Raw genomic sequence first — 13457 nt, 5'->3', positions numbered from 1 at the left:
AAGAAAACTGTTGCCCAAAGTGATTATACCATCTTACATTCCCACCAGCAGAGTCTAGCTGTTCCACATCTTTGCCTGCACTTGGTATGCTCAGTCTTTTTCATGTTTGCCATTCTAGTGGAAACAAAGTGGCACATCACTTTGGTTTAGTTTCCCTAATGGCTAATGACATTGATCACCTTTTCATGTGTTTCTTGGCTGTTTCTGAGAGTTATTTTGTGAAGTGTCTGTTCACATCTCTTATCAGTTTCCTCACTAAGTTGTTTGTCTTACTATTTACTTTTAGGTTGCAAGAGTTCTTTATATATTCTGAATACAGCTCCTTTGTCTGATGTATGTGTTGCAAATGTTTTCTCCCAGTTTATGGCTTGCCTTTTTGTTTTCTTAATGAGCTAACATTTCACTTTGATGAAGCCCAATTTCCCACTCTCTCTCTTTTTTAAAAAATAAATCATGCTTTTTTGTGTTCTAAGAAATTGTTGCCTAGCCCAAGGGTCATGAAGATATTCTGTCTTTTAGAATTTTTTTGTGTAAAACTATATGGTTTTAAATTTAGGCCAAATTTAAATTTTGATCCATTTTGAATTAATTTTTGTGTATTTTGTGAAGTAGGATTGGTGTTCCCCCCTCCTGCCTTCACCACCTCCCCATATCCAGTTGATCTACTTCGGTTTGTTGAAAAGACTTTTTTCCTCCAGTGATTTGCCATTGCCAAAAATGAATTCACCAAACATATGTAAATCTATTTCTCAACTCTTTGTTCCATTGATCTGGTATGTCTGCCTTTACATCAGTCCCCAAAGGTCTTGGTTATTACATTGCTTTTTTAGTAAATCTTGAAATCAGGTAGAATAAATCCTCCAATTTTGTTCTTTTTAAAAATTGCTGTGGTTATTCTAGGTCCTTTGCATTTGCAAGTAAATGTCAATATCAGCCTGCCAATTTCTACTCAAAAGCCTGCTGCAGTTTTAATTGGAATTGCACTGAATATATAGATCCATTTGGCGGGAATTGCCATTTTAGCAATATTGAATCTTTCTATTAACATAGTATATCTCTCCATTTATTTAGGTCTTCTTTAATTTTTTTTTAAGCAATATTTTGTAGTTTTCAGCGTAGAGACCTTGGCCTTGGATGTCTTTTGTTAAATTTATACCTAGGACTTTTACATTTTTTTGGCACTGCTGTAAGTGGGATTGTTTGTCTTAATTTCAATTGCCAATTATTTGTTGTTCATATATAAGAATTCAGTTGATATCAACCTTTCATCCTGTGTTTTTGCCAAATTCACTTATTGTACTGTTTTGTAGATTCCTTGGGGTTTTCTCTGTAAACAATTATATCATCTATAAATAGAGTTTTATAGATTTTTTAAAAATCTATATGTCTTTTTTTTTTTTTTTTGTCTGTTTGTTTTTCTTACCTTATTTCAGGGCTAGAACCTTCAAAACAATGTTGAATAGAAGTGGTAAAAGCAGGTGTCCTTGCCTTCTTCCTGATCTCTGGGGGGAGAAATTTAGTCTTTAACCTTTAACTATGATGCTAGCTGTAGGTTTTTCATAGATGCCCTGTATCTGTTTGAGGAAGTTTCCTACTAATCTTAGATTTCTGAGAGTTTTTATCATTCCTAGGTGTTGAGGTTTTGTCAAGGCTTTTTTTCCCACATTTATGGAAAAACGATCATATGAGCTTTTTGGTTTATTCTGTTAATATGGTTGATTACATTAATTTATTTTCAAATATTAAATTAACCTTGACTTCTGCATAAACCCTTGGTTATGTTTTTGCCACATATATCCTTTTTTATATATTTTTGTGTTTCAGTTTTGAATTCTTCTTCGGTGAAGAATTTTTGCATATTCTTTACAATCTTGTTCTGTAATTTTGGGGGGATAAAGCTCAAAAGACGTATGACTTGTCAATTTCAAGGACATTATGAAGATTAAGTGAGGTGAAACACTAAAATTTTTTGGAAAATTATCAAGCTTACCTATATAATATATTGACTGAGAAATAGTGGAAGAACAGAATAGCAGCTGTAGTTTTTAAAGGGAATTGGCAGTGAGAAGTGGCCTGCTTCATAACTGGACTCAGTTCATTGTGGTGGCTTGACCACATGTGTTTTCTCTTCTCCTTCCCTGATGTCTGCCATAATCACATAGGCAGCTAAAAGATGTTAACTCCTAAGGAAAAAGATAATAGTAGAGAAGATATTGACACAAGTAGAGAATAGACAGTAGAGAAGATAGTGACAGAAGATTTTTTTTTAATATAAATTTATGTATGTATGTATTTATTTATTTATTGGCTGTGTTGGGTCTTTGTTGCTGCGCGCGGGCTTTCTCTAGTTGTAGCGAGCAGTGGCTACTCTTCATTGTGGTGCACGGGCTTCTCATTGCAGTGGCTTCTCTTGTTTCGGAGCACAGGCTCTAAGTGTGTGGGATTCAGTAGTTGTGGCACACAGGCTCAGTAGTTGTGGCTCGCGGGCTCTAGAGCGCAGGCTCAGTAGTTGTGGCGCACGGGCTTAGTTGCTCCGTGGCATGTGGGATCTTCCCAGACCAGGGCTTGAACCCGTGTCCACTGCATTGGCAGGCGGATTCTTAACCACTGTGCCATCAGGGAAGTCCCCAGTGACAAAAGATTTTGACAACTTTTTGTAAAAAGAAACATAACTTTGGAAAAGAGTGTTAATTTGAGTTCAGAGGTGGATAAACAGTGCCTAGAAATAAAGGTGAGGTCAAGCCAGCTTGTCCCAGGCTCAGAGTGATTGGAGGCTCCTGGCATTCCTTGGTCAGTTTTGCAGCTGAAAATCGAAATTCTTCAACAGTCTGTGTTTCAGACATTTTGAACTATTCTCTCCTGCACCCCCAGCAGACAGGTGACTACGTCAGCCCCCTTCCTCTGGGGAGATGTGAAGAGCACTAGGCCAGAGATGCTCCAGACTAGAGGGGTGAAACACGGGGTTGAAAATAAAGGGATTGTATACAAGTCCACCCACTGAAGTATAGGCCCCTCACTTCTTTCTCCCTTCTCCACTCCTCCCCAGAAGCCAGCTGGAATACCACATCTAGCTGAATAGCTTCAATAGAAAAAAATCTACCTACTGACATTTGGAGAGATCCCAATGAACAGGTGACTAGATATATCTGATCATCATAGGGAGAAGCCCATCAATTAACAAACCTGCCACCCACACCCAGCTTCTGAGCATTGTTTTAGTGCCTTCCTCTTAAATATGAAGGTGCATCCAAGGATCACCAGGTATATGAGGAAAGCCTCAAAAGTGAAAGAGAATGACCCCAAACTATCAGTGAGCAAACAAAAAAGAAATCAAATGATGCAAGAAACAGAAGAAAACTAAAGAGTAAAATAAAAAAAAAAAAAAGAAGAATAAAAGAAGTTGTGTCCATTTAAAAAAGAGAGGGGGGAGAACACTAGGAATAAATAGTTGAGAACAAGATAGAGCTTTTGGAATTTTAAGATTCCATAGACAGATGAAATTGAGGAGTATTAGGGCAAAGGGACTGTCACTTTTTAATTCTAAATTTATCTAATTTTTTTCTGTTACTATTTAGTATTCATTTTTAACTGTGTGCATTTACCATGTTGTTTAGTTAAACATAAGGAAAAATATTAAGTTTGGATTTTTTTAGTTGGGGAAGAGGACTGGCTTGGTTTCACGTTGACTGTTCATGAGCAAATAATGCCTGATGGGGATCTTTGAGCCTGGGTTTGTGTTTGGTATTCTGGGCAGACATTAGTGTAATATGCATTTTAAAGCAGCAATTGCAGACAATGTTTTTCATAAGAGCAACACAGGCTGTGGAGTTTGCTGCCCCTGCTCAAATCCAGCTTGGTCACCAAATGTGTGATGTTGTTCTAATTACTTCACCTCTCTGATTCTCATTTTCTTCGTGTATAGTATGGAATGGTAATACAGTACCTATGTCATAGGGCTGTGATACGGTGGAAAGAGATAAGAGACTTCCCTGGCGGTCCAGTGGTTAAGACTCAGCGCTTCCACTGCAGGGGCACAGGTTCGATCCCTGGTCAGGGAACTATTGCGCATGATGCACAGTGCAGCCAAAAAAAAAAAAAGAAAAAAACGGAGAGATAAGACAGTGCGCAGCATGTACTAAGTGCTCATTAAAAAGAGCAGTTGTTGTAACCATGAAGCAGATGCACTAGTATATGTAGATGGTTAGAAAAAAGATATATTTAAAAAATAACAAATACAACAATACAGTTAACGAGATAATAGGCTGTCCCGAGCTAATAGTATCACTCACCAGACTGAAAGCTTCTTGTTGCTGGAGAGTCTTTCCTTCCCATTCGTCAGTGCCCATCATTGCACCTGGGACTGAGAAACTGCACAGAGAAGGAATGAATGAATGAACCCTTAGTTGTAACATTCATTTGCAGTGCTATTCCCTAACTCTAGTATCAGTTTTCAGGTCATTAAGACAGTGTGTTAGTGTGTTTATAAGTACCTAGGAGTGAAGTTTTCATAAACTTAAATGTTGCATTTCAATTACAGGCGTCGATTAGCAAGGTGAAAGTAACAGAACCATGGCTCAGTTTCCAACACCTTTTGGTGGTAAGTTTTCAAAGATTTTCCTTTTTTAATGTACTTTGGAATCGCATTTTTAAAAACTTAGTATTATGGCAAATTTCAAATATTCACATAAGTAGAGGGAATAATATAATCAACCCATCATATAGTTTCAGTGATTATCAATCAACTAATGGCCAATATACTTTCACCTGGATTCTTTTGAGCATCTCTCATATATCAGATCATTTCATCCACAAACACTTTAGTGGGTGTTTCTAAAAGATAACACTTTTAAAGATATAACTACAATACTGTTAATACTCCAGTAAAGTTACTAGTAATTCCTTAATGTCTTCAACTATCAAGTCAGTGTTAATATTTTCCCTGATAGTCTTTAGATATTTTTCATTGTTGTTGTTACGGTTGGTTGGTTCAAATCAGGATCCGAACAAGACACATACATTGCAATTAGTTCATGTGTCTCCTAAGTTGCTTTGTTAGTGAACCCTTCTCCATCCCTGTTTTTTTGGTTTTTTGTTTTGCAGTTTATTTGTTGAGGTGACTGGGTCATTTATTTTGTACTTTTTCTTTAGACTGGATTTAAAGCATGACATTTTTGTTTTACTTTAGTTTATCTGCTTGAAACATCAATCTGCGTAAAATGTGTTTTTCAGGTAATTTTCCCTAAGATTATTAGGAAAGTGTTAAATGTTGGTTTTGCTTACTGGCCAAATTTTGTTCTGTTTTATTTTGTTTTGTTTTAAAGAGAGCATGCCATATGAATGAATTTCTCTTGGCAGCTGTCGAACCTAGCCAGCATGAAGAGAGTAAGGCAGCATAAAGCCCCATCCCTGTGATCACATCTGTAAAAGTCTCTGTGAGATTCTAGTACAGAAGTCTGCAACCTTTTCAAAACCATTAGTCTTACTGTTTTATTTTCTGTTTTGTTTTTGTCCCCCTTCTTAATTACTGAGCAAGTTTTTTGTTTGTTTTGTTTTGCTTGTTTGGTGGGGTTTGTTTCTGTTTGACAGATTTTGACAGGGCAGTAGAAGTTGCAGGACTGTAAGGCCTGTGAGGGAAGGGATCTGATCTGTTTCGGTCACCATCTTATCCCTAATGTCTAACGCAGTGTGTGGCGCATAGGAGGTGTTCAGCAAGTCTGTTTTCAGTGGCTGAATGAATTGCTGCTCTGCCTGTCGCTGTCATATCAGACCCTGCAGAGAAGGGAGATTTCAGTGTTTAGACATTTTGCTTGTATGCTAGGCACATTCACATACTGTCTGTTCCCACCTTTTGGGAAAATGTCTGAACTTTTGAAAACCTTCTACCTATGTAATCTAGAGTTATTTGGTGAATTCGTTTGAGAAAACCTAACACTTAAAGTGAGGACAATCTCAGAAACAAGGGGATATCTGGTCAGTCCAAGAACTGAAACTGAAGAAGGACCTAAACCCTGTTCCCTTTGGTTTGCCATTGTTTTTTTCAGGATACCCATTTTTAAAAACAGCTTCAGTGAGTTATAATCTATATGCCATAAAATTCACTACAATCTAGTATTTGAATATTTTATCACTCCAAAAAGATTTTCATGGAATCACATAGGATACTGATTTAGTGAAGCTCAATTTTTCCATAACTTTCACTTGCGGCATTTAAGACATCTGAAAATACTGTTGTAAATTAGACTGTTGATTTGTATATCAGTCTGTTTATGTAAATAAATGATGATTATTAACATGTCTTCATACAGTCCTGCTAACTACAGGGTTATAGGACAAGTTTTTAAAAAAAGAATTTGTGCTAATATCTTTTTTTTTTTTTTTGACCTGCTTTACTCTTAGTTTTCTTTTTTTTTCCTTTAAAAAATCTTTATTGGCGTATAGGTGATTTACAATGTTGTGTTAGTTTCTGTTGTACAGCAAAGTGAATCAGTTATACATATACATATATCCAGTCTTTTAGATTCTTCTCCATATAGGTCATTACAGAGTATTGAGAAGAGTTCCCTGTGCTATACAGTAGGTCCTTATTAGTTGTCTGTTTTATATATAGTAGTGTGTATATGTCTACTCTTAGCTTTCTGACTTTATATTCAAAACTTCCAAGAACAAACAGATGTTAACTTATCAAATCATTTATAACATACTGACAGTATCTTAAGGTACTGTGGAAACTGTGGGTGTGAGCACTTTGTTTTTCTTTTCTCACTGAATAATTTCTTTGTCTTTTCTTTGGATTGTAGGTAGCCTGGATATTTGGGCCATAACTGTAGAGGAAAGAGCAAAGCATGATCAACAGTTCCATAGTTTAAAGCCAATATCTGGATTTATTACTGGTAATTGGAGTCAGTATTTTTATATTTTTACTTATCATAGTGCATATATCTGTGGAAAATCTATTATGCAGAGCGAAGGTGGGCACATGTGATCAAGGATACACTTTGCCTATTTTGCCTTAACCTGGAGTCTGTATTTTTACAGTTGCTTCTCCTCTAATGCACTCAAGTCTTTTTTGCAGTTTTTAATGGATGCCAAGTCACTGTTTTAGGCATATCACTGATGGGAATTGGTTAAGATTAATGGACCACATTCTTTAAGCAATTGTAGCATTGGACTGTGGTCCTTGAGCAAAAACACTTCCTTAATTCTGATCTTGAACTGGCTTGAGTAAATTAACAGATTATGAACATTAAAAAAAATTTTTCTTATTGTTATGTCCTTAAAGATCCTTTTGTACTTTGCTTTTTCTAATCTCTTTCCTGTTTGATTACTTTTCGGGAATTAGCTTTAGAAAAAATGGGATCTAGATTTCCTGGGAACTTGCTTTTGTGTGTATTTGTTTCAGTTCTCTTTAACTTACTATTTTCTTAGTCCTCCATGTGATTCTTTTAATCATCGTTACTAAATCTCCATAAATATGTTAGAAGTACCAAAAATCTGAAGTGTCGGTAAATGGGAATGGCAGAGAGCTCTTTTGTAAAGTAGAAGTACGGGTCATCAGTTTCTTGAGGATTTCTGTAGGTTCACTTTGTTGTAATGTGCAGTTGTTACCATCTTAATTACTAGCAGATTAATTAAAGTGGACACTCTACCCCTACACAATGGTAGGCCCTTTCTGAGATGATTTTTTTTTAAGTGTTACATTCTAAAGTCAGTGCTGGTGGATTCATTTTACTGTTATTTATAAACGTATCATTTGGCTTTTAAAATGTATTCAGTTCAGTATTTACAGGATTATTAACCTTTTTCTTTTTGTAATTTTGCCATAAGTGGTTTTCTGTCAGCTGCTGTTTTCTTCTAAAACTTTTTCCATTTAATTTACAGGTGATCAAGCTAGAAACTTTTTTTTTCAATCTGGGTTACCTCAACCTGTTTTAGCACAGATATGGTAAGTTGGAACTTCATACAAGCAGAAGGTTATAAACTAGTCCAGTAATATCTAATCTTAATTTCTTAAGTTACAGAGGAGAACATGTATTTCTAGTCTGAAATACCCCACTACTTCTTACCAGAGAAGTACTTCTGAAAAGTGTCTTTCTGGTAGGGAACTTTAAGAAAAAAAAAAAAAAAAAAGTGGTGACATTTGCAAGGTAACTGTTACAAAGTTGAATTTCCAGTTGAGAAATCTACATTTTGATATTTTCTCACCACTTTGGTTTTTTTTGTTTGTTTATTTTCTGGGGTTTTTTTGGCCACACCATGCTGCCTGTGGGATCTTAGTTCCCCACCAGGGATTGAACCCATGCCGCCTGCATTGAGAGCACAGAGTCTTAACAACTGGACTGCCAGGGAAGTCCCTTTCTCACCACTTTGTTTTACCTTCATCCACATCACCCATATTCGTCTAAATGTTCCACATTTCTTGCTTTATAATGTGATAGTTCTGTATCTTTCATTGAATAAAAGGTAAAGAAGATATTTGAGGGTTAATAATGGAATAATCAGTGAAAGAGTGAAATAACCAGTATTCATTACAGTGTTGTACAAGGTGAGCACATAAAAAATATTGTTGAATCCCTTGATTAACTAGCACAAATAAGTGTTCAGTCTTTTGAAACCACAGGAAAGAAAGAGAATGAATGAAAAAGACTGGCAAATACAGTTCTGGATTCTAGGTTTATGACTTTTGGAAGCCATGCTGAATTCTTTGGCCAAGAAGCCATGTTTTCCTGCAGTGTATGGTTCTTACCGTTAGTACATCATTTCCCTGGGTTTGCTACTGTTGTGGCAGCTTGTTACGGTGAAAAGAACACATGATTTGTAGTTGAATCCCATCTGTACTACTTTCTATCTTTCTGATTTGGAACATGTACTTACCCCACCTCAGCCTCAGTTTTCACATCTAGAAAATGGGAAGACACGTTTCCTTACAGGGTTATTGAGTGGATTAGCAGAGAAACTGTATGTAAAGGACTTAGTGTGGGCCCTGGCACATAATAGAGCCTCAAAACAAAACCCCAGAAAGGTACTGGGCTGGCGAAAAATGTTCGTTCGGGTTTTTCTGTAAGATGTTACGGAATGCAAAAATAAAGATTGACATAGTTCCTTGTTGCCTTTAAGCAGAGTCTACAGAACATAGTCTAAGCTTGATTATAAGTGTCGTCAGTATGAAAATCATTTACTATGTTCTGAAATAACAAAACTTTCATGGGAAATTATATATTATTTGTGTGTGGATTTATTTGAATTGAAATTAAATGATACCAGATTCCTGTGCTTTTTTTGGTGTCTGCTTTATTTTCTTTTCCCTGGTTGTCAGCATATGGGCTGCCAGACTGTCTCTTTCAACTATGATACCCTTTTAGTGCTAACGTCTCATCTACTTTGAAGTGGAAAATTCAGATAACCAAGGTTTTTGGAATGACTTTTATTTATTTATTTATTGAAATTAATTAATTAATTTTTGGCTGCGTTGGGTCTTCGTTGCTGCGGACGGGCTTTCTCTAGCTGTGGCGAGCGGGGGCTACTCTTCGATGCAGTGCGCAGGCTTCTCATTGCAGTGGCTTCTCTTGTTGCAGAGCACGGGTTCTAGGCGCACAGGCTTCAGTAGTTGTGGCACACGGGCTCAGTAGTTGTGGCGTACGGGCTTCTTGCTCCGCGGAATGTGGGATCTTCCTGGACCAGGGATCGAACGCGTGTCCCCTGCATTGGCAGGTGGCTTCTTAACCACTGTGCCACCAGGGGAGTCCCTGGAATTACTTTTAAAGTAAAGTAAAAGAGACACACACACACACACACACACACACACACAGAGGGAATACTCATGTACTTGTGAGCACAGGGACACTGACCTGTTGGTTAAGTGCCTAAGTCTAAATGCAAGAAACTTATGACATCTGTGTTAAATTTCATTTTGCTTTGTGTTCTGCTGTGTGATTGTTTTTCACACCATCAGCCAAGATCACTCACTAGAATCTTCCTTTCCCAGACTTAGCTTCCTTCACTGAATTCTGCTTTTATACTGTATTTCCAATCTATGAAGGTTCATTCAAGAAGCAGTCTTGTAATGAATACTCTGCTGCAAGGAAATCTCACTTAACATTTATTCATTCAACAGTGGAAAAATATTTATCAGATGTCTACTATGGGCCTGTGCCTGTTGTAGGTGCTGGGAATACAGCTGTGAAAAAAACTGACAAAATTTGTGCTTTCATAGAAATTGCCATCCAGTGGAAGGAGATGCCCAATAACAGCATAAAAACTGTCACATGTTAATAAGTGTAATGGAGAAAAAAAAAGTATTATTTAGTAAATTTCAGTTCTTTCAATTAAGACAGTTAATTTTCCAAACTGTTTTTTTTTTGTTTTGTTTTTAACTAGAGTGTTCCAAAGTCATTTTTACCAACTTATTCTTTTCATTGTGAAAATTTTTTAACAGTGAAGATAATGAGTCTGCAGACTTAGGTTAAATCAAAAGTGTTCTTTGTCTTTAATTTTTTTCCAACATTTTGTTAAATAAATTTGTGATGGCATATTTTACTTTCATCAAGAATTGCTATCAGGGGAAAAAAACCAGAATGAAACACACCTCTAAGAATCTTTTCCCAAAAGCAATATCTCTGAAAAGTCGTTGGAAATTTCTCGAGCCACAGATGTCCTGCTAAGATGCCAGAATGGTGTGGTGCAGAGTGTGAGGAACATCTGTCTTTTGGCACCAGCTCTGATGCTTCTTCACTTTGTTAGCTTGAGCAATACTTCACCTCTTCAAAGTTCGGTTTTTAAATTTATAAATAACAGCTGACCTAATGAAATAGTTTTCCCTCCCTATCTCTGATGCTAATCTTGTGTTCTCATGTGGTTTTTCTGATGGGGTCACAGGGAAAGCCCAATGCCCCTTTTGGTAGAGAGAGGAGTGGGTTTGAGTCTAAAGTTTTAGGCAGTCCCTGTGTCATTCCTCTGGGGAAGAAGAAAATTTTGGATTGAGAATTAGGACCTTTTTCTAGTTTCTCTTTCTCTCTGGGCCTTACTTTCTTTGCTCTGGACCTCCGTTCAAAAGTATGAGTGATGTGCACAGGTGGGAAATATCTGTTGGAATCCATGTAGAAGTTATATTCCAGTTAATTAATTTATGAGCTTTGGAACTATAACCTACTAATACTTTGGAGCTACCTATCTCTCCAATCCAGTTTCCAATTAAGAATACAGGAGAACTTGAATTCTTCCTCAGAATGGAGTCAAGTCAGTCAATGCCAAATTATAACTGTGGCCGATGATGATACATCTTCCTAGAAATTGTCTTGCTAATAAGGAACTGGAAGGAACCAGGCCTATATCCTTTTGGCAGCTTAAATGCTTAACATTGTTGCAACCTTGGTCTGGTGTGGAGACAGAGAAGAAAGCAGAGGGCAATGGACGAGAGCCTTGAAGGCAGAGGAAGGCAGAGGTGGAATGAGGACTTTGGAATCAGAGGCAGTAGGTAGGGGCCACAGAAATGGGGGTTAGAAGCTCTTAAGGAGAGAAATGAGGGGAAGAGAGGGCGCACCACCTAGAAATGGGCCCCGAGAAGAGGAGGAAGCCAGAGGCGTAAGGGCAGAAATTAGAACAGCTTGGTGATCTGGCTCAAGGATGGGGCAGGGGGCAAGGCAAACACCTGTGTGACACCTTTGGATACTATCTTAGGATACCACTGAGCATATGTCAGGAGGGCCTTCAGCCCCCAGCAAAATCAGTTTGCCAAAGTCATTTACCCACAAGAAAAGTCATCCTGGACGTTCCTGAGTCTTCACCATCTCAGTTCGTGGCTTTGAGCATCTATCCGGCTGCTGGGACCCATGCCTGATTCCTCTCTTTTCCTTACCCTACACAACCAATCTATCAGCAGGTACTTTTGACTCCATTTACAGACTGTATCCCCAATCTGGCCATTTCTTTCTGTATCCTTTGCTACCATCCTAATTTGTCATAGTGGGCCTAATAGCTGGGCCCACTATTCGAGCGTTCTGACTGGAGTGTCTCACACTTGCATGTTTAGATTCCATTCTCCAAACGGCACCCCAACAATCTTTTGAAAAAGTAAATCCATTTAAAACTCTCCATTGAGAAGAAAACCCAAAGTCATGACCAAGGCCACAAGGCCCAATATGATCTGGCTCTTGCTTTTTCCCTCTTCTCTTATTTTGAACCACTCCCTTCCTCAATTTTTGCACTCTGGTTTCACTGACCTTTTTTCTATCTTTAAATGGGTTCTTTTGGCCTCAGGGTCATTGCACTTGGCATTTTCTCTTCCTATCATGCAGCTCTTCTAGATCCTCACATTATTTGGCCGATTACCCTTCAGGTTTTGGTTCACCTCCCCAGAGAAGGCCTTCCTGACCACTAGTCTAAAGTAGTTCCCTCTCCCCACCTGCTCCTACGAACATCTTCTCTTTCCCATCACCTTGCTTTATTTCTTTTTTTAAAAAATAAATTTATTTATTTTATTTATTTATTTTTGGCAGCGTTGGGTCTTCATTGCTGTGCGCTGGCTTTCTCTAGTTGTGGTGAGCAGGGGCTACTCTTCGTTGTGGTGCACGGCCTTCTCGTTGCGGTGGCTTCTCTTGTGGAGCGCGGGCTCTAGGCGCGCGGGCTTCAGTAGTTGTGGCACACGGGCTCAGTAGTTGTGGATCGCAGGCTGTAGAGCGCAGGCTCAGTAGTTGTGGTGCACGGGCTTAGTTGCTCTGCGGCATGTGGGATCTTCCTGGACCAGGGCTCAAACCCATGTGCCCTGCATTGGCAGGCGGATTCTTAACCACTGCGCCACCAGGGAAGTCCTTGCTTTATTTCTTAATTTTTTTTTTAAATTTTTATTTATTTATTTATTTACTTATGGCTGTGTTGGGTCTTCGTTTCTGTGCGAGGGCTTTCTCTAGTTGTGGCAAGCGGGGGCCACTCTTCTTCGCGGCGCGCAGGCCTCTCACCATCGCAGCCTCTCTTGTTGTGGAGTACAGGCTCCAGACGCGCAGGCTCAGTAGTTGTGGCTCACAGGCCCAGTTGCTCCGCGGCATGGGGGATCTTCCCAGACCAGGGCTCGAACCCGTGTCCCCTGCATTGGCAGGCAGATTCTCAACCACTGCACCACCAGGGAAGCCCCCTTGCTTTATTTCTTAATAGCACTTACCGTGTGGAATAATCTGACTAGTTTTCTTGTTGAATGTCTGCTTGCACTGAAACAAGCTCTGAGGGCAGGAACCTTGCCTGTCTTTTTCTTAGTTGTAAGCCTAGTTCCTGGATAGAGACCTTAGTAGGTGACTTGTTCAAAAATATTTGTTGGGGAAATCCCTGGTGGTCCAGTGGTTAGGACTCCGCGCTTTCACTGCGGTGGTCCAGGTTCAATCCCTGGTCGGGGAAGTAAGATCCGCAAACTGTGTAGCGGCCAAAAAAAAAAAAAAAAAACTTCAGGTGAATAAACAAACAGATAAGCGAGT

The 13457-nt window shown here is 38.6% G+C and overlaps 1 protein-coding gene across 6 annotated transcripts in view; it reads left to right on the top strand.

Annotated features, from left to right (window-relative positions):
- The window catches only part of ITSN1 (intersectin 1), a 227964-nt gene that overhangs the window by 55121 nt on the left and 159386 nt on the right, over positions 1 to 13457 (top strand). For all 6 annotated transcript variants that reach the window (XR_014245461.1, XM_082395043.1, XM_082395040.1 and 3 more), the window contains exons 2-4: positions 4538 to 4597; positions 6798 to 6890; positions 7879 to 7942. Coding sequence is in view for 5 of the 6 variants with exons in the window: in XM_082395043.1 (XP_082251169.1) it covers positions 4570 to 4597; positions 6798 to 6890; positions 7879 to 7942 (185 nt within the window). In the remaining variant the exon portion in view is untranslated. The remainder of the gene's footprint in view (positions 1 to 4537; positions 4598 to 6797; positions 6891 to 7878; positions 7943 to 13457) is intronic.

This window comes from Balaenoptera borealis, assembly GCF_965194805.1.
Source record: "Balaenoptera borealis genome assembly, chromosome: 5".
Classification (NCBI taxonomy): Eukaryota; Metazoa; Chordata; class Mammalia; order Artiodactyla; family Balaenopteridae; genus Balaenoptera; species Balaenoptera borealis.
This window is presented reverse-complemented; position numbering and strand designations above follow the sequence as displayed.